This window comes from Hippocampus zosterae, chromosome 20, assembly GCF_025434085.1.
Source record: "Hippocampus zosterae strain Florida chromosome 20, ASM2543408v3, whole genome shotgun sequence".
NCBI lineage: Eukaryota > Metazoa > Chordata > Actinopteri > Syngnathiformes > Syngnathidae > Hippocampus > Hippocampus zosterae.
Window position 1 is genome coordinate 6,246,325 of NC_067470.1, and position 25,732 is coordinate 6,272,056.

The window sequence follows — 25,732 nt, forward strand, 5'->3', positions numbered from 1 at the left end:
CACAGACATGTATACCTCTACACCACCAGGATCGGTGACTCAAACTGCACTATGTGTATTTGACATGCCCTCTAGAGGTTTTGCAGAAAGCAATGTACCTTCACACGTCATTGAGCGGGGTTTGAACCCAGGGTGCATGGACCGAAAGCTGGCGCGTTTATCTCTGCACTTCGAAACAGGATTTTTTTTTAGGGTAAAAAACCCCACCGTACTGTACATGGTTGTTTTTTGGTGGGGCTAAAAAAGCCTTACGATAGATGGTCGTTTTTTTTCGGCTAAAAACACCTTACTAGAGATGGTCGTTTTTTTCGGCTCAAAACACGGTTGTTTTTTTTGGCTGTAAAAAATGTCTATCCATAGTCGTTTTTTTTTTTAACTAAAAACACCGTACTATACACACATATATATATATATATATATATATATCATTATATAGTATGCAAGACAGTCGTTACAATGTTGTAAATATAGGAAGTACGACAATGTCGCTCAGCGGTCAAATTCACCAATGCGGTGCACAAAAATAAAATCCCATTTGGTATTTTTGCTGTTTCATTGACTAAAATGGCTCATCATGTGTGGCACTGTTTGAATGAATCACATCAGAAACATACTTTTTACAGGTCTTTATTTTTGTTTGTAATTACAGAACCATGAATTAAGAAAAAAAAAGTTTAAAAAAAATGTTTTTGTTGAACCCCGCGTCCCTCTTTTTCACCCAGGAGAAATGTCAACACACAACTCGAACCGCTCCCTGCTGAACCTGCGTAAAATATCTGCCCACTCCGTTAACTTAATCAATGCCACAAACTGGTCAGCCTCCCTTCTGACACGCCGTGACTGCACTGCGCAATGTCAGAATGGAATGGGGCCTGACTGTACCCCCCCCATCCCCAAAACACACACACACGCACACAGACAAAACATCTTGCCTTTCTTACTCCCGAAAAACTGCCTTTCAACTATGTTGGCGATGTATAAAAATCACAGGTTGGCCCAGCGACTTGTTAAGTGGTGTCTGTGCTGCAGTGTGCTGTCGTGCGAATTAAACGTGTGTGTGTGTGTGTTGTGGGGGACGGGGGGAACCCCAAAGCATCATCAGCGTTTGCTGTTGTAGTAAATGCCCCCTGTGGCCGGCCTGTGGTCGCCCTGCCCCCCTCCCCCCCACACGGAGAGAATGGGGTGAGTGTGCATAGCGGGAGCAGAGAGAGAGAGAGACGCTGCGGAGACAGTGGGGGGCGGCGGCGCCACCTGGGGAGGGGTCGTCAACCTCCACTGGTCCTGAAACCTGAAACGACAAGAAGTGGTCTAATATACAGAGAGAGGAGGGGTGAGAGAAAGGAAGGAGACACACGGGCTGGGGTTGCACCAAATAAAAACATTGTCTGCCAAAAAATTAGAATAAAGCGCAGGTTGTCGAGCAGGAGACCGCTATGAACGTATGGTGGGTAGATGGCCACACAGGGAAGAGCCCCACTTTCCAGAATAATAAAAGAAATACACATTTCTAATTTTCCACCGCAAGAGGGTCAGTCGCCTTCCAAAAAGTAGTGTGGTGAAGAACACAAAAAACTACAAATAAATCATGGGGCGTTGATCTGGGGAGGCTATAAGGTGAAAAGAGTCAGAAGAGATGGAAAGGGGGAGCAGGAGAGGGTGGTACAGCAAAAAGACTTAAAACACATCAAGAGCCTGGCTAATCAACATTTCACATTAGAACAACACAATAAAAAAAATTGTCATAGAAGTAACCCCCCCCTTTTTGTTGCTTTTTTTTCCAGTGGTGGTAGGTGAATGGGGAGAATGGGTGGGCTGTGGATGGTGTAGAAGCAGGATGTCACAGCCAGACCAAAGGAGACATGCCTGCAGCCTGAGATGTCATCACATCAACATTCCCACACCCAAAGCAACAAGAAAGAAAAAAACAAACAAAGAAAAAACTTGCCATTATACTTCTTGCACCCAAAGGCCAGCGTATACCTTACCAGGGGGGGGTCGCACCAACCTCTGCACACGCACGCTCACATACAAATGCACACTGCAGACAGTCAGTCTCTCTGTCCAGGTTTTTTTTCTCCTTTTTTTTCCTTTTTGTTTCTCTCTTCTGGAACTCTTCTCTTTTTTTTGGGTTGGGGAAGGAAAGGGGGAGGGGGAGGGCAATTTTAAAGTGTATGTAATGTGTACGAGTGTGTGTAAATGTGTGAGTGAGAGAGTGTGTGTGTGTATGTGTGTGTGTGTTTTGGAAAAGGGGTTGATAGTAAAAGGAGGGGAGGGGTTGGAGTGTTTAGTAAGGGCAATACCACGATGTTCGCCCTCGGCCCCTGGAAGAGAGAGAGAAAAAGAGGGTGAGTTTCTTTCTGGTTGGCTTGAGAAGATGGACACCAATTTTCTGGTGTGGTATTCAATTTGGTGTGCGCGCTTGAGGGCGGAGGTGCAGACTTAACATTTTACACTGTTGCACATTTGCTTTTATGCCAGTGTAGCAATACAACATGTGAGTGCGGAGGAATGGGCCAAGAGTAGCTTGGGTCAGCTTTGCCAAAAAAGGGCGAGTGTTTAATTTCAAGACCAACGTGAGCGGGTGTGTGGCTGGGTTAAACGGGGGTAGCAAAGGTACACTCTCCCTCTTTCTCTCTCTCTAGCTTCTTTGGACACGTTGCACAACAGCCCCTGAAGAATGACCCCCACCTATGGTGCCACTCTGGTCTGCAAAATTAACATTTTGTGGGGGGGTGATGGGGGCGTTGACAATGAGAGGTACGCCCCAGCTGTTCATGGAGAGGAGCATCAAGATTTCCCTCATGAACCAGCTGTGCAAAAGGGGGGCTCCCATTCGTGCGAGAGCCACCATTGGGGGGTCACTGGGGGTGGGGGTAAACTCAAATGAAAACACAGCGCACGCACACACCACAGCATTATCACTTGCCAAACCCACACTAAAGCCAAGCACACTATTCCAAAAGCCCAAACAGGGGTCACCTCTTCAACACACACGCAGAGAGACACCAGTGGACCGATGCTGAGATCAGGCTGCAGTAATGAACCTTTGTCTCTGGGAGTGCACACTAACGTAAAGGTTGGGAGCCATTAAAACAAAAAAAAAAAATAAATAAAATAAAATCAAAAATACTCAATAAAAACCAAACCCCACACGCGCCCAGATTCTTCTCTTCCGACTTGCAAAGATGACATGTTATGCATGCAATCACATTCGACACACGCCAACTCATGTTGCGCTTTCGCTTTGCCTCAGTCTGAATTCTGATTCAACTGCAGAGTACGGCGGTATCTTCCAAGACCTTTTCATGACAGTACGATAAATTGGCGGGGCCACCACCCAAAAAGGCTTTTAATGTAATACAGAAATCAACATTTTCTGTATGTGCGGGGTAAACTTTTCAAAACTGCAAAGGGAACCAAATTCCCTTTCAACCGCCACTTCATCTAGCGCGCAGTTTGACTCAAAAGTTTACATGATTGTTCCTCAAAGTTATACTTGTGACTCGAACGGCCCTGAAAATTAACGTGCACTTCGGCTATGACCTTTGAGCACAGCTACCAGAACCGACAATAGATAGCAGCACGGAGTGTGATGACTGATTGGGGGTAGCCTTTAAAGACTGAGACATAGAGTACCTTAACTCTGAATATGTCAATTTGGATGTCACCAAGACGGGCCGGACCTCAACCGCTGAGCTGACAAAGTACTCCGAATGAGAGCATCTCCTAAAGTCCTAAAACGGAAGGCGCCATCGAGAAAGCCCGTGTTGGAACAAGTGGCGCCTTTGCTATTGTCCGTCGTTTTGATCCCAATAGGGAAAGTCTTGCGTTTCAGTCCAAATTCGCCAAGTAAAACGCAAGCTCATCATCCGCAACAGGGAAACGCAACCGAGGAACTGGAGTAATGAGCAGTTGGTTTCTACTGGGCTGGAAGGAGAGGATGGGAACATGCGGGTCGTCACACGCTATTCTGAAACATTTGCTTTTCAGGAGCACATCACAAGAATACAGATTTTGGATCCATGGACAGTCAATGGAGCCGAGAGGAACCCAGTGTGTGCAATGCCCTTTTTCGTGAAATGGCCATGCCATGCAATGAAGCCCGCAGATGAGACGTGACATTTCCCAAGTGTGCAAATGAGCGCATGTCATAGCAAGTCTTCCCAACCATTCTCTGAGTGCAACAAGTGAAGATGATGTTCATGCGGGTGCAGTGTGTCCTCCCCCAAAGTGTTCACTGACCTGAAGGCCCGTCCTCTGCCTCTGGGCGGTGTGTAGCCACTGTAGTAGCGAGCGCGTGAAGAAAAGTTTCCCCCCCGTGATCGGAACCGAGCCCGGGAAAATCCGCGATCTGTGGTGCTGATGCCGGGTCTGTTTGTTCTCTTTGCGCCGACCTGGAAAGAAAAAAAAAGGTGATGGTTCAACATTTGACGCCAACTTTTAGTGGTCCAGTCGACAATTGTCAAAGCATCGTGCCGCGATCATACAATGCTATGCAAAACAATAATCTCCCATTGCAACTGTTACCTTTATCTGTCTTCCTCTAAACAGAGACTCATCCAAAGCCATCGCTGTCCTCACAGACTCTTTGTCTGCAAACTCGATATATGCAAACCTGTGGAACAAAAAGCATCAAGTGAGGGCAAATATTTGATCCGACAGAACACATAGCAGAGACCAATGTGAACGCGAGAACCTCAACTTCGATACTTTACCCTTTGGGATGCCCCGTATATTTGTCACACAAGATGGTGACTCTATTTACTGAACCGCATCCATGGAAGTGGGCCTCCAGCTCCTCGGCAGTCGCACCATAATCCACCTAAAGGAAAAAGCAAAGCGCTCAAGATTTCATGACCCGCATAATTGAATAGAACGACAATTAGGTATTTTATTTGTTGTAAACAAGCCGTCTAGGACTGAAGCTATTCCGCGAGGACACCAACAAAAGTGGGAGCCGTGTCTTTTCTGACAAAATCCGAGTCACAACAAAAGCTGCATTTTTGTCCGTGTGCATGACAATTAAGAAAAAAGCTACTCACGTTTCCGACGTATATCGATCGGCCATCTGCTTCCATTTTTTCCTCAAACGACATTATGACTGGACCGACTACAAAAGGCAGAACAAAAAAAAACAGTGATCAAAAATATCAACAGCTTGCTGAAGTAAGTACTGTATTAGTATTATTATTATTTTTAATCAAAGATACATTGGAAATTGTCAAACTTGTTGAACATGCTTTGTAAAACACTTTAATCTCAGTGAATGCCAGTCAAATCCTCACCGATGAGTTTTATGTGTGCTTCAAAGCCATTTCCTTTAATCTACATTACAAATTAGGTGCATGTAAAGTCCGGTGCACCATTAAAGACAAAGAGATACTGTATCTAACACTACTAATTGGATACAATACTTAATTTTTGTGTTCAATGCATATTTTCAAACATCTAAAGAGCCCTTCCTAAAAAAATAGAAAATTTACCTGGCGGAGGGCTTAGATTCATTTGTTTCTCCACCTCGTTCTGCAACTCCTTCAGTTTCTCTGCCTCTTCCTCCATCTCTCTCACACGGGCTTTGATAGCCTCCAGCTCCTGCGGAAGATACAAATGTCGGTGAAGCCTTTGAGCGTACATCGAAGTAAGAATTACAAGCTGTCGCCATAATGGATTCACGATTACTGAATGACAAGCCTTACAGGGTATTATTTCATTAATTGACTACATGCAGAAAAGTTGTGGTAACAGCTGCCTGCGAAAACTTTAAAGGGCGGGGAATTATTTGATGGGACCTGCCACGCATTTCTCAAGATAAAACCCTGAGTAACATTAAAGCTGCAAAATATAATATAAAGTATTTGGCCGTACCAGCTATAACTTCATTTGACCATATTCCGATTTTCCTCAGTTCTACAGCTAGTTAGTGACGTGATGTGCTTTTGTAACGTTTTAATGCTGAGAAATCACAAATACTGATAAGACTCGAGAATTTTATGAGATCAGATGTGGGTTTAAATAAACAAAAACTCACCCCAATATTTTGAACCAATTTACTGTTTATTTATACACCAGCATTATCTCTGTCACACACACACACACAAATATGGGAATGTGTGTTTGCAAGTCCTCACGCCTGCTATTGTACAATTAAAAAAATAAAATAAATAGGGCTTGGAACACACAGACGACAGTGTCCCCGTGTGAGCGTGCAGCCTCCTAGAGAGTGGTGCATTGCAGTGGGAGTCATTCCAATTCCATTCAGGGCAATGCTGTCACAAACACATCCAGCACATAAACCAAATGCAATGACCCACGATAAATAGCTGCTGTAAACGCATGTGTACACAATGACTTGTGGCACATGCTTGCTTGCCAGCGTCAGGTCTCAATGGAAATGAGACAAATGGCAAACGAAGGCACGACCCTGCAATAAAATAACGATTGCATTGAGTCTGGCTGGCAGACACGCCTTAAAAGATCAACGTGTCGCGTGAACTGGGCATCCTCCCTCGGTTTTAAATGAAAACCGTCTCTTTCCACCTCACGCCAAACACGTCCAGTCGTTAAAGGACGCTCGCCACGCAGCACGGTGCGAACTCAAAAGACAATCACGGCTGCCATCTCCACCCAGATCTCGTGTTGTCGGCGAGCTTTGCCTGGCCAGACGCACATTTCGTCTCGGTCCATCAAACCGCGTCATACGCTTCGGCCCTACAAACACGGGCGCATTTTATGGTTTCGCGGGCGACCGAGTTGGGTTCTGGGTCTAGCACGATGACTGTATTGTGTTAGGGTGACCAAGGTAAGCTAGCATGTTAGCCGGTTGTCGCTAGGTCATTTCCACGTCTCGACGTTGGTGCTTGAAATGCCGCAGCGAGGAAGCCGTCAAGTGTAAAGGCGACACACACACACAAATAACGTGCCATTACCGTCAACGAGGGCGGCTTCGCAATCAAGGAGACTGACGCGACGGTGCACAGTGGTTGCGGCGTGTCCTACCCTCGCCCCCGACTAGCTCAAACATCCCAGTGTTGAGTCTTTGCGGCGATTTGTATTCAGAGGCTCGGTCTCGCCGCCTGGCGCAGAAACTAGCGCCCCTCTAGCGCCAAGATGGCTGCCGATATCGCGCATGTCACCACCCAATTCTACTGCACTGCGCGAACCATAATGGCGGCTCAGACCGAGCTGGCGGTAATAGCCACGCACACGACATGTGACATAAATCTTTGTGAGGAATCGATAGCATTCAAGAGCCACGCTAAACGTGATCAAAGAGCGCTTCGCAATGGTTGGGATATCGCAATTGACGAGCATGGCTATTCGCGTAGGCATGCACCGAATGAAACAATGCCCTTCACTTACCGGGTCTTCTATTGCCGCCTCTCCCTCTTCTAATCCCGGCTCCTCGTCACCAACTCCGGGGTCTTCCAATTCGGGGTGTCCAGGGTCAGAATCTAGTAGCGATTCCTCCGCCAGCCCATTTCCGAACTCCGCCATCGCTTCGACCAAGTGTAAATGCGCCTCGTGGCCAAACCAACGGAGCAGGCCCCAACTCACGCACGAGGGGGGAGGGGGAGTGAGTGGGGCGGTCAAGAGAGAGGGGGAAGAGGCAGAATACGCCGAGTAAAGTTAAAAGGTTCAATAAAATCCAAGCTACGGTTCGGCCCTCGTTCGAATAGCGTAAAATCGTAAAACGTATAACATTGGTTTTGAACCTCAACCTCCAGATAATCGCCCGAATTCCCGTCAGAGCCGAGTTCAATGAATTAACTGTTTAAAAAAAACACGAGCGAAGACTTGTGATCGGCAGCGGGCTCTTTTCAGAAATGGAGGCCAGAGGCGGAGCAAAGTGTCATTACGGACGTATGAGAAAATAGCGTCAGTATTGGACGAATGGGGTCAGCCTTTTTATTCCACATCGCATTTCTATTGGTTGATAAAGTAGCTTTTCCGGGTGTCAAAACGAATGGAAGACTTTGATTGGATTAAAGATATAGCATTCAAAAACGCTACTCACGATCGCGCATAATTGCCAGAGATATATATTTTAAATGTTCTCTGAGTACTTTTTAAGATATATTATTTTGAATGTATTAAAAAAAATCTAACACCTAACATTTGTGGGCCTTTCATTATTTGGACCTTCCAGATTAATAATTTTAACACTCAAAAAAAAGTTGTGACTGGTAAGATAAGAAAACTTTTATTTGTCTCACAATGGAGAAATTCCCAATTTACAGCAGCAACATTATGAAAGGGAGAAAGTATAAGACATGCGTAGAGATGAGACAAACACACATTGCAATTATCAAAATGCAAGTTTGTTCCATCATTCATTCATTCATCTTCCGAGCCGCTTGATCCTCACCCGGGTGGCGGGGGGGGGGGGGGGGGGGGGTTTGCTGGAGCCTATCCCAGCTGTCTTCGGGCAGCAGGCGGGGGGCACCCTGAATTGGTTGCCAGCCAATCACAGGGCACACAGAGACGAACAACCATCCACACTCACACTCACACCTAGGGACAATTTAGAGTGTTCAATCAGCCTTCTATGCATGTTTTTGGAATGTGGGAGGAAACCGGCGCACCCGGAGAAAACCCACGCAGGCCCGGGGAGAACATGCATCAAGTTTGTAAAATCAATCTTCAATACTCTCTCTATACAATACTTTATATATTGATTTTGACACGCTGAAAGGTTAATTAATGACAGAGTAAAACAGCTAACCATGTCAGGCAGAAAATGAGCACCAATGAAGACAAAAGAGTAGAAAAAAGGAGCCACTTAAACGAACAGGTTGCCCTCAAGGTTTGATGTCCTTCGCCCGTCCTCGGCATCGACTCAAAGTCTGTTTCCCCTCTGGACCACTTTGACTGGGGTAGCAGTGATTGTCAAGATGACGAGGCTTTTCTGGACATGCTGGTTCTCTTGAGCTTTTCCTGCCTCACCGTCTCACCCTCCAAGCAGGACAACTCAGATATCCGATGGAGAAAGGAGCAGGAGGCTCCCATCACGGGGTCTGCGTATGACTGACCTACATGAGGATGACCAATAAGAGAATGTAGAGAGGAGATGCTGTTAAAAGGGCATCCATTTTGTCAATTTAAAATGAAGATAAATGTATATACAAGCACACTCTATGGGCAAAAGTATAGAGACGCACCTCTTAATTGTATTAATCAGGGGTTGGGATAGACTTAGGGTACGAGCAATGGGCCAGATTGTGAATTTATATTAACACCCAGGTTAATAAAAAAACCTCAAACTTATACATGTTCTTTTGGATGAAGGGACAACATCACCACAGACAAACATCTCGCGAAAGGGGACCTTCACCATGTTAGGTTAATGTTTCCCTCTTCAGTAGGTGTTAGACTCCTTTTGAGTCCACATCTGATATGCTTACTCACTCGTCACATTGTCTTGAACTGTGGGGAGGTCATAGCCTGGATCATTCACTTTGGCCCTGCAGAAATGTCGAGCGGAGAGGCATGAGAACTATACTATAACTAGAACGATTTTAGAGTTATCAATGACCAATTTATTTCAGAATGCCACCCCCATCCTCAGATACCTGCTGTACTTGCAGTTCTGCACTGGAAAAGTGCTCAAGCCTTGAAGGACTAACGTAGATGGGAAACAGGCAGCATGATTCACTTTGGGTTTGTACCCCTCAGAGTAGCTGCAAGGAATAGAAAAACAAGGGATAATAGACCCGACATGTGTACTTGCGAGTTTTGCACATGTAACCTTTTACGTGTATCGTCAGTGCCCTTAACTCCCGATTCGTAACCGTAACTCACCTCTCGGTCTAGTGACTTCAACCATAGTGGGGAGACACAGGTCTTATTTGCTTATTCAACTGTGGCTTCTTTCCCTCCTATTTGAGCAGCAAACACTTTCCTATGGCACTCACGCTTCTCAGCACACCTGCTCCACACACTTCCGCTGCCTCGTCTTCCGGTATTCTTCCGCGCCAATCTTACGTCACATGTCACTCACGGTGCATTCAGCCACATACAGTATTTTTTTAAAAGCATCCCGCCTCTCAGTTGTCCCACAAAACATTAGTCAAATTAAATATACGCTCATTGTGATAAAGATCACCTGTCATGCACTCAATTGAGATGTTACCTCAACGTGAAGGGCCTCCAACCAGGGCCGTCTGAAAGCATCTTGGAGAAGCCAAAGAGCTGCATATTCTCTTGGTGGTGTAGGTTGCCTCCTAGTGGAGGGAGGACACTTGTCTTCTCTAACGCAACACCCAAAAAAAATGTTCGCTCAAATCGGGTACAAAAAGTCAAATTGAATCATTATTGACGTCAGACCGCTATTGATTATAAAGGTAATGGCGCCATCTACGGGCATTTGGCAAGTTACACCCAGTCACCTTGTGGTCCGTAGTTTTAACACGAAAACAAGCTGATCATTAGTTACCCGTAGAAATCGGACTCCCCCATCATCACAGATAGAGTACGGATTATAAAACTAAGTCATAGGGACACGTGGGATTTTGGGATGCCGAACAGAAAATTATAGAGATCGTTACTGCACAACGTGTTTGTCAGCTATCGTTTCACACAAAGCTACGGTCGCGTATGCGTTACAATTTGGGGATCCAGTCACCTTTGCACGGTTGAAACGATGGTAAGGTCCGAACTGGTTGTCGAAAAGGCGGTCGTCTCGAAGCAGATCTCCTCACCCATCTGCCGAACGCTTTCGTCTGACAACCACCTGAGCCGGGTCCACGAAGGTCGCAATTTGCGTGTCCTTCAACCAGATAAGTTTCCGTGGACAGCAGTGATACGTCAGGAAACGACTTCATGTTATCCATTCCGACTTAACCGTACACTATTGCCTTTGTGGAAAGTGACTCACTGTTGTCGGATTTACAGTAGCCGCTTTTCACTTGGGCTAATTTACGACACGTTACCATGGCTCCGAAAAGACAACCATGAAGCCTCCAGTTCAGTCAACAAATTTTCCACATGTAAACAAATGGAACGTTAAGGGCTGACTGACTACTTCATTAGATACAGTCTTCAAACGTCTAACAGCTCTTTATAAGACTGATGCCATGTTTACAGCAACTACTTAAAGTACCTGTACACAAGATTTCTTTTAGTCTCAGCTGAGAATCAATTACTACTTCAACTATTGTACGCCAAATGTGTAGCTGCCCATAATGCTAATTTGAACACAGTGACAACAAGCCAGTCAACACCAAAAGATTTTTTTATTGAACATTGAAGAGTCTTGTACAAACCTGAAAGGAAAAACAAATGTTGAGTTTGAGCAGCAAACATATGGATGGACAGCATTTAAGTTGACTTCATGGGTAAATGTGATTTCAGACAAAATTGGCTTAACTTTAGCTGGTTTTCACCACAGTCGATAAGACGGGGAAAAAATAGTGCATCCTTAATCACATCTGAGGAAGCAATTTGGTTGGCAAGCATCTTTTGCGACTTACTGCTGGACTAGTTCATCCTCCTGATCATTCTGTTGATTTGATCCTCCCTGTTGCCAGCATCACCTCCTTCCACAAAGTGGGTGGTCTTCTTGTTCATGCCACCACGAGGTGACGACAGCTTGAAGGGCCACAGGAAGTTGTTGGCAGACTTGAAGTTCTTGCCAACGGTGTAAATCTCATGGATAAGGTCCTCTACGCAGATGATGCCATATTTACCTGCAGGTGAGCATTTAAACATGACGTAAACAGCGAATGGCGTAAAAGCTATGGTTTTAACATTGGTAACATCTTGCACTCCAAATGTGGTTTCAGACACAACTGGCAAAGTTTAAATTTTCTTTCACCATTGTCGATAAGACGGGGAAAAAATGTGCATCATTAACCACAATAAATGTATCCACATGCAGATTGAACTGTTGCAGTAGCTGCAACGAGTCAATTCAAACTAAGGCAAGGTTCACACTGCAGGTCTTAATACTCAATTAGTTTTTTTTGGGGGGGGGGGGGGGTGAAATCCATTTTTAGAATATATAATAAAAGTCAAATATAGTTACTGAAATCAACTTTGGTAAATTCACAGACAATCAATATCCCTGCCAATTGCCCTTTCGCTGGCTTGCGGCGAAATCTATGCAACTTGGCTGTTCAGACAGCAGTCAAATATATGGCCCAAAAATATGATGGGGTCTCTGCAATGTGAACCTAGTTTGTCACGTGGTGAAGTGTGTGCATTACCAAGGTTGTTCTTCACCAAAACGTTGTCTGTAAGGGCAATACGCTGTTTCCTGATCTTGCCATGGCCACGTTTGTAGATGAGCTCACGCACAGACTTCAGGTTGGGATATCTGGCATGTTTCAAGGTGTAACATTCGGTAAGAAAAAAAATATGTAACTAAAAAGTAATCATTGTAGGAACAGCAGTTTCACTTGGGGATAAAAATCCCGTAGCCATTATTTGAACTTATTCACAGAGAATGTTATTTAAATTGAAATGTGGTTTCAGACAAAACTGGCAATTTCAGTTTGTTTTCACCATGGTCGATAAGACGGGGAAAAAAGTTTTGCATCACATACCACATTCCAATAGTGTTTTATTAGTAAGGATGCACCAATACGTTTGAGACACTTGCCCTACAAGCCCTCATATTTGAGTACTTAATGCAGAGTACCAATACTTGATGCCATTGCATCTTGCAATGATGGAGAAAATTTGTTTTAGTCTGACCAAACATAGTTTAAAACTCAAAATATATTTTCTACTTAAGGTAACTAATCATGACAAAAACCTTTGGCATGTCCGCCTCCAACAATCCCCAAGCAGATCATAATTATTTGCCGTCTGCCAAGTGCTGTCCATGTTCACCTAGAAGTACTTTATTCTACACATGGCTAGTAAAGCAGTATCAGTACCACAGAATCTGTGCATTTTTAGGAGGTTGAATATTGGCAGCAATACAGATATCAGCGCATCAAGGTTTTACACGGCACTAGTCGACAGGTTTCACAGCAAGATTCACAATCAACAGCAATGAACTTACCCCCATGCAATGTAAGGTTCTGCAATCCTGAGCATGTTAATTGAAGCCTTGTTAAGCTTGACGAACACCCCGTTGAAGATCTGACGGAGACGCATCAACTGCAGAACTTTGCGGACCTTTGGGCTGACGCCATTGATACTGTAAAGCATGGTACATTACCTTAAAAAATACACGGGTAGAGCAACACCTGCTTATTTTTGATTTTCTGTGTAGTTTCAGACCAAATCTGACTTAGTGTAATGGTTGTATCACCATAGTCGATAAGTCGGGGAAAGAGTAGTCATCATTAACCACACGCGACAAACATCAGGACATGGACTCTGGTATATGAATTTCAAAACGCAAGTTGCGTTTTCAGGGTCAACAGTTTAATTGGTTTAAAGTAGGCATAAGAAATCCAACTTTTACAGCTCCAGCACAAACAACACGGACAGATAAACTTCTCTTGATAGCAAACACCCAACAACTACGGTTCTGGTGATCAGCCTTCACTTACCCTCTGATCCTGATGACAAATGCCAATTTGGGCTCAGCTGGCACATAATAGTTTCCCACACTGCGGGCAGTTCGTGAAAAGCGGATCTCACGCCTGTACATCTGCCTGTACTCCTTGTGGTACTGCTCAGCCCTTTTGTAGATGACCTTTCGTTCTGCTTTACGGGCCTAAAACAAAAATAAGGTCCGTCTGTATTAGCAGCTCACATTTACAGCATTACACTTGCGCCAGCATCACTTGGTGTGATCATTGCCGTTTACCTTTTTAACTGCCAGCAGCCGTTTTATGCGAAAGGCCTTGCTGGCGGCGTAGGCCTTTCGCCTTTTCAAAAGGCTCTCGGGGACCGAGGGCACCTTTTTTCTGCAATAAATTGGGATTTTTGAGTCAAACTAGGTATGAAAAAACAGTGCGCGCATATTGAAGGTGGTTAGAGTTTGGTCTCAATTTAGCGTCGGGAGGACGCGAACTTGCAAGCCAGCCATGCTAACCGGCTCCATTACAGGAAGGCATCAATAAGTACTACATGTTGGCTATCATTAATATTCGCCAAGTATGCGTTCGTCGAACTTTTTCCAACAGCTATCCCGTTAAAATGTTTCACGGCGAAACTTTTGCCACATATCTTTTACCACCTGGAAAGACAGCCATATTGTACTCTGTTCACGGTGTGTAAACGTTGACTAAACGGCAATGCAATGCATCTATGTTCTACAATACAAACAAGGCAACATGGTACATAAACTAAATGATACCCTCAAAGATTAAAATAATTTTCATCGGCATTTCATCACAGGATTCATTCAGATTCAACTTCGCAGTAGACACTCACTCTGCGTCCGCCATGGCGTCCACCGAGAAAGAGAAATTTCAGGATGCGCATGTGCAGCTTAAAGATTTCAGGACCCAATGAAGCTGTTCTCTTAGCTGCCTGATTAATTGTGAACGAATATCGTGTACTGTACTTTATCATGTAAATCTAAATGGACAAACTTTTGGGACAATTTAGTTTTAAAACTATGCTATAAATTTATGCCCCTCTCCCAAATAACTTATTCAATTCTATTTACATGCTGCCAGACCATGTAAACTGTAACGTTACCTCAAATGTTAATGTTTGGACAATACATTAATATTTAAGAATTCTGATTTTTTATTTTTTTGCAGTTCATAATTATCGTGGTGATATATTTTCCGCATTATAAACATATTCCGTTTTTATGAAACTTATTTGTTTTGTTTTAATAATATAAAATTGTGAATTACGAAATGTTAATTCAGGAGCCATTAGCGTGTTCATCAGCAGACCCTCGTTTACTTATTATCAATACGTAATGACACAGCTTGTTACCTTTGTTAATTGATTCACGTTTTATCATGGTTTTTTTATCGTGTACTCTTTTGCACATGTATGTTCACAGAATGCATGGTAATATTTGATGTGTTATCAGAAACAACAACGGCAGCAATAATAATAATACTAATAACAATTAATACAATACAATACAATAATCATAATAAATGTCACTCCGGCATTCTTTTTGCATGACAGCATGAGTGTGATCCCTTTTCTCGTGTGGTGCGCCACACAAACTACAGTACTCACAGCACACCGGGTTAGCAAAATAAACGAAAAAGGCATTTGGCAGCTCTACGTTTGTTTTTCGCAGGAGGGCGCTCTCGCTTTATTTTACAAGTAGATCCTCTATTGGAGTGCGTCTGGGGGACTCGTTTCCGTTGGTAATGCAAATTAGAATACATAACTGTGATTATGAGAACAAATATTTTTAGTTAGTAAATCCATAGCTCTGCCAACATTTGGCCAAATTACATTTTGGGTGGTTTACTTAATTTTTTCAAGCTACATGACTATACAGCTAAACGCATGCTCTTTAAACAGGAGAAATGCATTACGACAGCGGAATACGTGTACTTTAATCATATTAGTTGTTTTTCAAGTAACTGTGTAAATGAAATTAAGGTTTGGAGCACAGACACGTCCACCACGTGCATAGAGGGAAGCGTGCGTGCCGCAGTCGGGTTGCACAATTTGAAGAGGAGAAGAACTTTGAACGCACTTCAGGTGCGCCACTTATCTAGTGGTGCGAGCACGTTTGTTTTGTCCCGGTCACACCCCGCAGCTTTCGTTAAGTAATAATTATATTGATGACAAAAGCATACAAACACAGGCAGGACACGCATAGTTGAAATCCTCTGGCGTTTCCCGTTTGTCTCTCAGGGGTGATGGATCCACTTTCAAGCTGCGCAATGCGCGCATTGCAATGAAGCAATTATTGCTTGTCAGCCACCACCGGTATCCACGATAATACCGCAAGATGCTTACGCAACAAGTCCGTGAACTCTAGAATTTTCTTGTTTGTGCCTTTTGACCAAATAGGACAGATAGAAAGATAGATAGATAGATAGTTGACGCCCCAATTCCTTCCTATAACAAAAGTCATGTGATTAGTGTTGAGTCAAAGCTTTGTGGTTTCACCCCCATTGAGTGAGTGCATTGTGCGCTCCTGACACATCATCGTAACTGGCGCTGAAAGGCTCAGTCCGATTGGGTCCGGTGTTGATGGGAGGACCGAATAAATAGCGAGCCGAGATGCGCTTCGGGATGAGACGGAGCAGAGAAGGCGAGCGGGAAGCCTCGAAGTGAGTTGCTTGCACGCTCAAAGTGTGCACCCATTCAACTTTTAGACTGAACTTGTAGGCTACTTTCCGCCCGCTGGCTTCTCGTTTCTCAAAATCGTCGAGATCCTCGAAGTCGTCGCCGTCTCCTCGTCTCCGGTTTGCATAAAGAGCGTACAACCCTCGCGCTCGCTTGCTCGTTTATTTTTGTTCGGTTTACCTAATTGTCCAACATGATGATCATCATCGCGGAGTTCTTCGTGGTCATCCTGAAGGTGTTGTGGGCTTTCGTAACAGCCGGGGCGAAGTGGGTGGTGCGGCCCAAGGAGAAGAGCGTGGCCGGACAGGTGTGCGTGATCACTGGGGCTGGAAGTGGCCTCGGGCGGCTCTTTGCCAAGGAGTTCGCCCGGCGGAGAGCCATCCTGGTGCTGTGGGACATTAACAGCCAAAGTAACGAGGAGACCGCAGAGATGGTGCGGCAGATTTACCACGAAGTGGACACGCCGACGTCCAAAGATGGTAAGTGGCGTTATTTAATGACAGTCTCTCTCTCCCTCTCGCTCTTTTTTGTTGAAATTATTTAATTTAAACTGAAATCAGCAATGTGCCTAAGGCACGTTCTCTCCGCATTCTGTCCTGGGAAATGTTCTTGCACGCTGAAATGTACCCTCGTTATGTAATCTTACTCGCCTGACATTGCAGTAATTTGATGATTCAGTCTGTTAATTGCATACGACAATGTGCTGCAACCCGCGGATTCAAGTTGAATGCCAACTGTGCCGAGGCGCCCAAAATCCTAATTCTACCCCTTCACACTAGATGGCATGCCCACCTCTTCTGTCACAAAAGGAAGCAATTTTCCAGCAAATCACTCAATATTTGGTCACAAAAATGCTCCATGATAGACTGCAATTAAAATTTTACGTTTTCCATGTATGTAATCAGCGATGTTTATGCACTGGGAATTTAGAAAAGTACCCCCCCCCCCCCCCACACCCAAAAAAAGGCCTAATTCAGCAATCCTGAATAGTAATTTTTGTGAAAAATACTTTTGTTCAATGCCAACCAACAGTCATGGCGATGAAAAAAAAATCCTTGGCAGAGGATAACAGTCAAATAATCACATTGCCAACCATTTCATTGATCCACTGTGACTCCTTCAGGCGGCGTTGAAGAAGTGCCCCCATTTCAGCCCCAGGTGTACACGTACGCGTGCGACGTGGGCAAGCGCGAGAGCGTGTACTCCACGGCAGAGAAGGTGCGTCGAGAGGTGGGCGAGGTGGACATACTCATCAACAACGCCGGCGTGGTGTCGGGCTACCACCTCCTGGAATGCCCCGATGAGCTGATCGAACGCACCATGGTGGTCAACTGCCACGCACACTTCTGGGTGAGGTGATGCGCTATGCTCTCGACACACACACACACACCAATTATTGTATCCATATGCTCAGATTCCACGCCGACTTCTCAGTATTGTTTCCACTGGAACATGCATGCCAACGATTAATCTTGTCCCGGGCCAACCTAGACCATCAGATTTGAGTTGCTTGTATGACACTGCTGGAATCATGCGCGGAGAATAAGAAAAGACCTCAAATAGTTGTTTATGCATTTTTAGAATGCCACGAGAAGGAAATCACAGGCTTGTTCTTGTCTCAGGCGGCTTAAGTCAGAGATGATTGCCTGGTGGGGTGTTTTTGAGGAAAAGACATATTTGTTTTCTGCAAGATTGAAAAAAAAAAACCCAGATGTGCATTTAGATTTCTTTTAGCGGTGAGAAGAATACAGATATGTGTGTGCCAGAAATTGGATTTCTGGCACACACAGTCTTTTTTCTAATAAATAAATAGCTGGCACATAATGAACCCGTGTGTCCACTTTGTGACGTCGTTCGTTGATTTGAGGTCAGTCAAGTCAATCGCGGTACATTTTTCAAGTGCCATTGAATCCGTGAGCAAAACATGTCAATGGGATTTGAAGTACAAATGCACCAAAGTGCGTGCGTGTGCGCTTCTGATGAAAGAGGGTCTTAATGAATGGAGACAGCCTGAGTCGGGGATGTGGTTCATTAAAAACACAAGCTGCTTGAATAGAACTCAGACCAGCCATCTTTTCCTACATCAACACATGAAGGCGGTGCGCTGCATGCATACGTTATGAAAGAAGAGCTTATGGCTTAAAATAGCATGACTCCCCAGTGGGAATTCATTATGCCAACATACACATGGATATCGAGGGCAATGCGGAGCCCTCATGCTTTAAAAATGCGGAAACGTCAAGGCTGAAGTGGCACGCGGTTGTGTCTAAACGCATGGCGAGGGGTCCCACAAAATCATGACAGCGGGTTTACAACATGGTCGTCACCTCAAAGGCACCCCCCCTGGGTTAACGCGTAGCCAAGTGAACCTGATTTAGCATGCAGGAAATGTCATTTTACGAGCAAAGCCATCATGCCAACGTGCTGATAATAACTCATTTTGTCCCTCGGGGAGACCCACACTTTGTTTCTACACTTGTCACACAGTTTTGCAGGGAGGAAAGCTTTGAGGAATAGATATGGATGGTGAGAGAGCGTGTATCTTGAAGAGGGACGGGGGGGGGGGGCAGCTTGGATCCCTAGCTGTCTGTCACACTGGCTTCTCAAAGCAGTGAGTCTGTCTAAGGATGCTTTCACTAGTCCAGATGGGGATCGGTCATGTCAGCTGTCTGTTCGGAGTTATTCTTTGAGACGGCGAGAGTTGACTTTTCCGTTGGACACTTTGGAAGGACCGATTGTCCCCCACTGCATCTCGAGCCGGTTAAGATGTTTTTTCCGAATGATATGCCGTCAGCGTTGTGGCGGGAAAAGAGCGGGGCAAAGGAGGCAACACCGGGCCGCAGGGTGGGCGAGATGAGAGGGTAATGGTAAGCTGCTATTGACCCACTTTATCTGACAATTGGTTTCTTGTCTGCGGATCCGCTTGACGAGATGCCAGGCGACAGGAGCCAAGTTCTGCAGGCTGCATTCCTGCTGTAGCCAGAGAATGGAGGCAGCCAGGCAGAAGGGTCCTACTTGACTGGTTTTATGTGTATGTGTGTGTGTGTGTGTGTGTGTGTGTGTGTGTGTGTGGGTGGGGGGGGGGGGTCCTCAAGCCCAGTGCACCTGTGTAAAACCAGACATGGCTACGCTACTGGATACCTGCACATGTCTTAGTGATTGAAAAGGACCAAGTTGTTTGTAAGATCATTCCTTTTCGCGAGCATGTTTTTATAGCTACAGGCACTAAATTCAGTTTCCATGCTAGTGACATAATCCAGAGTCCGAACAAACGATTCCATGAAGCTATGCCAACGCAGCGCATCATCATTTACAGCGGGTCAAACTCCAAAGCGACGCCTTGACGAGCTGATTTTTTTTTGGGGGGGGGGGAGTGGAACAATCTCGAGGGTATTGGGTGTTCACGGTCCACCCAGCAGTGCTGTTGGCGACACCATTGTTCTCATTTTCAGGAAAAAAAACATGGTGAATGGGACCACAATGGTACGATTTATTGGTACCCGTCGTTTGGAGTATGAGTTATAACTGCCAGCAGCTGAATCAAATTCCACGATGTGATGTCAGATCGTCCGTCTCCAGCCTCATCCTGTTGTTCCGGGAGAAGTCAGCCTAATTAAGAGGCCATCTGGCCCAACTTGGAGGGGCCAATATTTTGTTCATAGTCGTGTCGGTGAGGCGCTAATGCAGCCTGACATCCCAGGTGCAAGAGGCTTTTGTGCGGAACCCCAGTGCTTTCCACCGCCGCAATTAGGTGGAGCGGCGGGGCGGGGGCCGCTCCACGTAGGCCTGTGTCAGCGGGTAATTTAGCGGAACAAGGGAACGCCGAGGCCCAATTATGCCCGGCTCTGATGTAAGACACGAGCCCCCCGGTTGCCTTCACACATTTTGTGTCTGATAGGTCAGCAGGGGTCACGGCCGCATGCCGAGAGCTGCCATGAGAGGCGGCGTGGCCATTTTTAGCGAGGCGATGAGTTTCTCATCTTCTGGAGTCACAGAGAACCTATATTGCGGTTCATCTTTTGTGCCCGTGTGATTTTGCAGATTTCTAAGCAGCGGGTATTTGAAGAATCGGCCTAAAATTAAGAGTGGCACGCCTTTGGTGTAGTCTGTACATGCCGAGCTCGAGATGCAGCGTCAGAGAAAAAGAGCCGGCAGGTCCCCAACTTAGCTAAATTTCCACAGAGGAGAGAAAATATAAGCATTAGCATGAAGCTAACAGACCTTTGTTAATATCTGCTTTAGATAAACATTCCGGTCTGTTAAATCATATTGAATTGTCTTTTGTTTTTTGTCAGTTTTACAGCAAACTTCAAGGAGGGCTGACAAATTAACAGTAATAAAAAATTCAAGAGAGTTGGAACAAAGCGAGCTTTATTATTATTGCAACACAAGCCGTATTTTAAGTGATTTTAATAAAAATGTCTTGAAAAACTTGTGGGAGGAGCATAACTCAAAACTACATTTTACTCTATTGAAAGAGTGTGAAAATATTACTTTTTTTTCTCCAGCCATTGTAGGTGGTATCCTCTGTGATAAATGCGTCTTCGCTGTATTTCACAGAATGTGTTATTAGTGTTGGCCCACCTCAGGGAACCTCCTGCCAGAGCGATCCATCCCCTGCTTTCTGAGTGTTTACAGTAGAAGTGGGAAAGTTTGGCTCAAGTCGCGTCGGGACGTATCTTAAGTCAATGCTTCATTTGCACGCAACATCCTCCCTCGCCCGCCGCCATTCTGAATCGCGTGCATCGCCGCCCCCTCAGATTTTTGATGAGCTGCCTAAAATGTCTGGGGGGGGGGGGGGAGTACAGATGTGTCGAGGTGCGCCCAAAGCGCTTCTATCTGTCCACGGCGCCATCCAAAACGGTAAAGTTCTCCTCTTTTTTGCTTCCAAGTTGCGTTACCTGGCAAAAGGAACCGAAACGTCAGCAGATACTGTGTCTGGTCTGACGCAGCTTCGACAAGGCCTTCCCTCCCCCTCACATGGATTCACAAGTGTACTATCTGGTACCACCCTCCCCCTGGTTTTGTTTAGAGAGAAGGTGCATTTTTCTTCCCTGCTGCTTCAACGCCATAAAACGACAGACTTACTGGAAATATAGTGGCACGCATTGAGTCAAATGGATCCACTTTAAGGGGTGAATTCTCTTGCGTACTCGTTCGGATAAATGTATTGCTTTTATGATTATCAGATCTTAGCTGATGTTTTTAGTTTGTGGCAATGCCAAAGTGTATGTGTGTGTGTGGGTGACTGCAGGCTTGCTACAATTATTGTTGTTCGCTATGCCGGCGCATATCCGCCTGGAGATCCAGCACGGCGCTCAACAAAAGGCCTGCTGGTTGTTTTTGGGACCCCCTGCCGGGAGAGTGATTGGTCAGTTCCTATGATGGCAGTCACATGTCACACCTGCTGATTGGCTCCCGCTGGGGGCCTCGAAGGGCCGATCCATAATCAAATCGAGTGCATTTGCTTGCCCTCACTTGGTTTTCATTGAATGGCAAAGAGCATTAGTAGTTGCATGCACATAAATGCAAAAATATATATTTTTTTAAAAGCGCAATGGAATAGACAACAAGGATACGGACTTTTCATGTTTGATGTTGAATATGTCTTATTGCCCCCGGGGTCGATTTTGAAATTCCTTCTGCATTTTCTTTTTCTCTGACCACCGGAAGGCGAGAACATAAATTCAGAGAAAACTCACGTGATCTTTAGTGGAGAAATTATTGTGGGTGGGGGGTGACACCGAATATATATTGGTGAATTGAATTGGAACGGGATTTAAGTTGAGTCGACTTTAAGAATGAAAAGTGGTGAGGTGTTGAGTTGTGTGACTGGTGCTCTCGCCAGCTCTTTAGTGCCCGCTTCAACAATGGCCATCAGATCCGTGTGGGAAAAGAACACATTGCACTGAAACACACGCGTCGCATCACATACCTGCTTGTCCGGTGAATACCTGAAGGCTGCAGGGAGGGGCGCAGGGGGTGTGCTGACACCTCCCACTCTTTTCTTTACACACCTGTCAAAAAGAGACAGTCAACTCTTTCATATTGCATTGTTCATTTTTATGCATCTTTTGAATTCAGAAGCGTCTTTGTGCGTCACCATGGAGAAGTAAGAAGGGGAAAAAGGGTGATCAAAGGGCTTCGGCACAAGTGAACTTACTTGATTTTCCACTGTCCTCTGTGCCCCCCCGCCCTTACCCACCCGCAGACCACCAAGGCGTTTCTTCCCAAGATGCTGGAGCTGAACCACGGCCACATTGTGACGGTTGCCAGTTCCTTGGGTTTGTTCAGCACAGCTGGAGTGGAGGTTCGTATCACAACACAGCACAGCACAGCACACATTCGTGGTTCCCACCATCCCAAAAAGCCAAAACAAAAACACAATCCTTTTTACAGCAAATGCAAGAAGACGCTTGGCCCTCCCTTTTTGCCCCCCCCCCACCCCCCTGCACCCGTTAAATTAAGGGACACAGATGAGCATGGGGGAGCCTCTTATAGATTCTTCTATGTGCAACAGTGGGGGGGGGGGGGGGGGGGGGGGGGTCTGAGGGGCACTCCACAATGAGCTGACAGCTCCCCAGGCGACAGAGACATCTTCATCTCGCTTCACACTGTATTCATGTCACTGCCGATTTCCACGGAAAATCTCTGGCTTCCACAGTGCACTTTTTTTTTTAAAAGACTTAACCACCCCCCCCCCCCCCCAAACACTGCAATGAATTAATAAGCAGAAATACAACTTCAAGCTATAAAAGTGGCTCATTCACTGTGAGGCCACCGTCCAAAGTTCTATTTGCATATGAAATTTCAAAATTTCCACATGCAATTTATCCTCGGAGTGTATGTTGTTCAGATATGTATGGACTCATCTTTTATTGGGGAGAGATATCTTTGAAGGAAACGCCTCATTGACAGTCACCTACTGACAAGTTGATTCACGTTGTAAAATAACAAGATACTCATTGCATCATACGCTCTCAAAGTGCGCTGTACTATATCGAATCAAACCGTTTCAACAATAGCATCCACCCGTGGTGAAATGTGTTGTTTTTCAGGTAACGTTTAAGAAACGGTTATCATGGGGTCTCACCTCAACTTACTGTACACTCAAAACAACATTTGGTACCTCATCAAAACTTCTGAAGCTCCGGCAGAAGAATGCTAATGAACACCCCTGCTGGCTTGGTCTGTTCCGTGAGGGCTCTTGGCTAACCTGACAGGGATTAAAAAAAATTTTTTTTTCCTTTACAGGATTACTGTGCAAGTAAATTTGGCGCCATCGGCTTCCACGAGTCCCTGAGTCACGAAATTAAGGCCTCAGAGAAGGATGGCATCAACATGACGTTGGTGTGTCCTTACCTGGTGGACACGGGCATGTTCAAAGGTTGTAGGATAAGGTGAGTCTTTTTGTATTTGCGAGAACGGGGCTTTTTGGTGCATCTGGCAAGAGTTTGCGCTCTCTGATTTTCACCCCATTAAAGAGGGCTGACGGATAGCGTATGATCTTCAAAGTAGCGGTCAGAGTTGCCTCTTTTGTGCCTTGTGGTTGCCGACAAAGAGAGCAAACAGGCTTTCCCAGGGAGCCTTGCCAGTAGGTGCACCTGGCGCAAAAAGCTCCGCCTACCCTGTCATCCAACTCCTTGCACCTTCCCAGTTCAGTCACCAGGCCCTGAAAAGAAACGGCATACGTGTTAGGTTTGGGAAAAAAAAATCCAAGAATACGGATGGGTGAAAGGTTTTTGAACTTTTGTCATTCGCAAATCTAATACGTTTGATTTGTGTGTGTGTGTGTGTGTGAGACACTACAATACATGGAGTCTATTTGTGTACATTTTAAAGTTGAAACCATTTCTAGGAGTTCAAATATATTTTTGGTTTTGTAAAAGTGAATTTGAATAACTAACTCAAGCTATTTAAAACATTTAAATGATGTCTCTATACTGCATCTAGTCAGCTGTTGTGTGTGTGGGTCCGGAATGACAAACGAGGTTATTCAATTCTCGATTTAGTGTTTGGGGTTAATTCTTGGCTTTTAACCGTGTACTCAGGAAGGAGATCGAACCCTTTCTGCCTCCCTTGAAGCCTGAATTCTGCGTCAAGCAGGCCATGCGCGCCATCCTCACCGACCAGCCCATGATCTGCACGCCCCGCATTGTCTATATGGTCAACTTCATGAAAAGGTGAGCGCCTCCGCCCTCATGACACCACCATAGCAAACGTCACCACTAAGCGCCTGTGTCTCCTGCCTCTGCAGCATCCTGCCCTTCGAGGCCATCGTGTGCATGTACCGCTTCCTCGGTGCCGACAAGTGCATGTACCCTTTCCTGGCGCAGCGGAAGGAGGCCATGAACAACAACGAGGCCAAGAACGGGATCTAGGGGGCGCTGTCTGCAACACAAAAAATGGAGAGGGGTTGGAGGGGGGGGGGGGGGTGACGCCGAATCCTGCGAGCACGAGGAGAAGAACCACTGAAAAAGGGCGGGGTGGGGGCTTGGGAAGAAAATGGCGGCAAGGTGAAAAGACTGAATCTGGACTGGTGCACTTGCATTGAGCAAATGCAAAGGTTTACCATATTGTTCCTCTGGGACAAAGAAAGCTGTGTACTACACAATGGATTTATTTGTCATTTGTATGTGTGTGTGTGTGTGTGTGTGTGTTTTTAAAGAAACAACTATACTGTATAATGTCACTAGTTTTGAAGCGGTATCCAATAATTAACTATTTAGTCGCCAGCCTTATCTAGTGTCAATGTGGAACTATACAGTATGTTACTGTACAGACAGTAAAACAAGAAACCTTTCTTCACTTTTTTTTGTAGACCTGCACTGTAATTTTCTAAGCTTTCTCTACACTGCCTATTCTGAAATACACATTAACGATGAATTTACATATTTTAAAGGAGCCCTCGAGTTTCCCTTCATGAATCAGTCCAAGTCACCTCTCAAATGGAGGATGTGTATGTTCATGGCGTAGTATCTGTTACTAGGTGATTGCTGGAGGGAAACGGATGAAAAGATTTCTTTATTTTCCTTCTTCAACCCCCCCCCCCCCCCTCCCAAAAAAAAAGTAACACTGTGCTGCCAGTTTGTCCAGTTGAAAATGTGTTGTGAATGTTGTGAGTAGCCCAGTAACCCAAATGACTGTCTCCCTATACTGTGTGTCATGTATGGATATTTGCAATATGGGGAGGACACCGTTTTTAAAAGACATTCCAATAGGCGTCATTCCTTCGGTCACAGTGATGAGCCTAAATTCTCTACCTCTTTATTTTTCCTTTTTATTTTTTGACAGTATGACTTTTTTTTGTAGTTTCCTGCAGACCACTCCATAGCAAAGCAAAGTGTGGTTCCGATGTTTAGTGTCTCTACCTAACTTAAATTAATAAAATGATTTAGATTATTATGACGTGGTGTTTTGGGACTGCTTCTTCATTACACAACGCGTGACAAGCTTGTGCGCTTTCGCAGAACGGGGTGACTCACCCGAAGAGAGCTTCCGTCTTCTCCGTTTCTCTTTGTTGAGGTGTTCTCGTCATTCTGCCTCACCAACCTTG

General features: G+C 45.2%; 3 protein-coding genes and 4 non-coding genes across 12 annotated transcripts; 1 reads left to right on the forward strand and 6 right to left on the reverse strand.

The window, feature by feature from the left end:
• Positions 1-611: 611 nt before the first annotated feature.
• On the reverse strand, positions 612-7,833 carry pabpn1 (poly(A) binding protein, nuclear 1). 3 transcript variants are annotated; one of them, XM_052054227.1, is made up of 7 exons: positions 7,360-7,833; positions 5,484-5,592; positions 5,043-5,110; positions 4,716-4,822; positions 4,528-4,615; positions 4,243-4,394; positions 612-1,288 (listed from the first exon to the last, which is right to left on the reverse strand). In XM_052054227.1, exons 1-7 carry the CDS (start codon positions 7,492-7,494, stop codon positions 1,099-1,101), a joined length of 849 nt encoding a protein of 282 aa, XP_051910187.1. In that variant the 5' UTR covers positions 7,495-7,833; the 3' UTR covers positions 612-1,098. The 3 variants fall into 3 exon arrangements, with proteins under 3 accessions (XP_051910187.1, XP_051910189.1, XP_051910188.1); XM_052054229.1 differs by lacking the exon at positions 7,360-7,833 and adding an exon at positions 6,927-7,096; XM_052054228.1 differs by lacking the exon at positions 612-1,288 and adding an exon at positions 2,061-2,321.
• Positions 7,834-8,174: 341 nt separating this feature from the next.
• LOC127593043 (60S ribosomal protein L7-like) lies at positions 8,175-14,439 on the reverse strand. Of its 4 annotated transcripts, XR_007960298.1 has the most exons (10): positions 14,332-14,439; positions 13,763-13,862; positions 13,503-13,669; positions 13,007-13,144; positions 12,204-12,313; positions 11,469-11,684; positions 10,130-10,247; positions 9,570-9,677; positions 9,406-9,461; positions 8,175-9,029 (listed from the first exon to the last, which is right to left on the reverse strand). XR_007960298.1 is itself a non-coding variant. In XM_052054231.1 (7 exons), exons 1-6 carry the CDS (start codon positions 14,343-14,345, stop codon positions 11,476-11,478), a joined length of 738 nt encoding a protein of 245 aa, XP_051910191.1. In that variant the 5' UTR covers positions 14,346-14,439; the 3' UTR covers positions 11,213-11,261; positions 11,469-11,475. The 4 variants fall into 4 exon arrangements, 3 of the variants coding, with proteins under 3 accessions (XP_051910192.1, XP_051910193.1, XP_051910191.1); XM_052054231.1 differs by lacking the exons at positions 8,175-9,029; positions 9,406-9,461; positions 9,570-9,677; positions 10,130-10,247 and adding an exon at positions 11,213-11,261; XM_052054232.1 differs by lacking the exons at positions 11,469-11,684; positions 12,204-12,313; positions 13,007-13,144; ... (1 more) ...; positions 13,763-13,862; positions 14,332-14,439 and adding an exon at positions 10,622-10,987 and having other exon boundaries at positions 8,175-9,042; positions 9,404-9,461.
• On the reverse strand, positions 11,337-11,427 carry LOC127593496 (small nucleolar SNORD12/SNORD106). Its single transcript, XR_007960427.1, has one exon. It is a non-coding gene; the product is annotated as a small nucleolar SNORD12/SNORD106 (small nucleolar RNA).
• On the reverse strand, positions 11,768-11,857 carry LOC127593503 (small nucleolar SNORD12/SNORD106). The gene has a single exon (XR_007960434.1). It is a non-coding gene; the product is annotated as a small nucleolar SNORD12/SNORD106 (small nucleolar RNA).
• Positions 12,459-12,548, reverse strand: LOC127593502 (small nucleolar SNORD12/SNORD106). Its single transcript, XR_007960433.1, has one exon. It is a non-coding gene; the product is annotated as a small nucleolar SNORD12/SNORD106 (small nucleolar RNA).
• LOC127593497 (small nucleolar SNORD12/SNORD106) lies at positions 13,213-13,303 on the reverse strand. The gene has a single exon (XR_007960428.1). It is a non-coding gene; the product is annotated as a small nucleolar SNORD12/SNORD106 (small nucleolar RNA).
• A 1,613-nt stretch (positions 14,440-16,052) lies between the features above and the next one.
• On the forward strand, positions 16,053-25,581 carry rdh10a (retinol dehydrogenase 10a). Its single transcript, XM_052054224.1, has 6 exons — positions 16,053-16,655; positions 17,300-17,526; positions 22,388-22,486; positions 23,431-23,576; positions 24,228-24,359; positions 24,434-25,581. The coding sequence occupies exons 1-6, from the start codon at positions 16,370-16,372 to the stop codon at positions 24,555-24,557; spliced, it is 1,014 nt and encodes a 337-aa protein (XP_051910184.1). The 5' UTR covers positions 16,053-16,369; the 3' UTR covers positions 24,558-25,581.
• The last annotated feature ends 151 nt before the right edge of the window (positions 25,582-25,732 follow it).

Excerpts from the sequence above, each read along its gene's own strand:
- pabpn1 (XM_052054227.1), bottom strand. The coding sequence starts at position 7,494 with ATGGCGGAGTTCGGAAATGGGCTGGCGGAGGAATCGCTACTAGATTCT. Across the intron at positions 4,823-5,042 it reads GATCGATATACGTCGGAAAC|GTGGATTATGGTGCGACTGC; the intron begins GTGAGTAGCTTT and ends TTTTTCCTTTAG. Across the intron at positions 1,289-4,242 it reads GGCAGAGGACGGGCCTTCAG|GTTTCAGGACCAGTGGAGGT; the intron begins GTCAGTGAACAC and ends TTGTCGTTTCAG.
- LOC127593043 (XM_052054231.1), bottom strand. Across the intron at positions 13,670-13,762 it reads GGCTGCTGGCAGTTAAAAAG|GCCCGTAAAGCAGAACGAAA; the intron begins GTAAACGGCAAT and ends TTTTTGTTTTAG. Across the intron at positions 11,685-12,203 it reads TTTGGTGAAGAACAACCTTG|GTAAATATGGCATCATCTGC; the intron begins GTAATGCACACA and ends GCTCACCTGCAG.
- rdh10a (XM_052054224.1), top strand. The coding sequence starts at position 16,370 with ATGATGATCATCATCGCGGAGTTCTTCGTGGTCATCCTGAAGGTGTTG. Across the intron at positions 16,656-17,299 it reads CACGCCGACGTCCAAAGATG|GCGGCGTTGAAGAAGTGCCC; the intron begins GTAAGTGGCGTT and ends TGACTCCTTCAG. Across the intron at positions 17,527-22,387 it reads ACTGCCACGCACACTTCTGG|ACCACCAAGGCGTTTCTTCC; the intron begins GTGAGGTGATGC and ends ACCCACCCGCAG.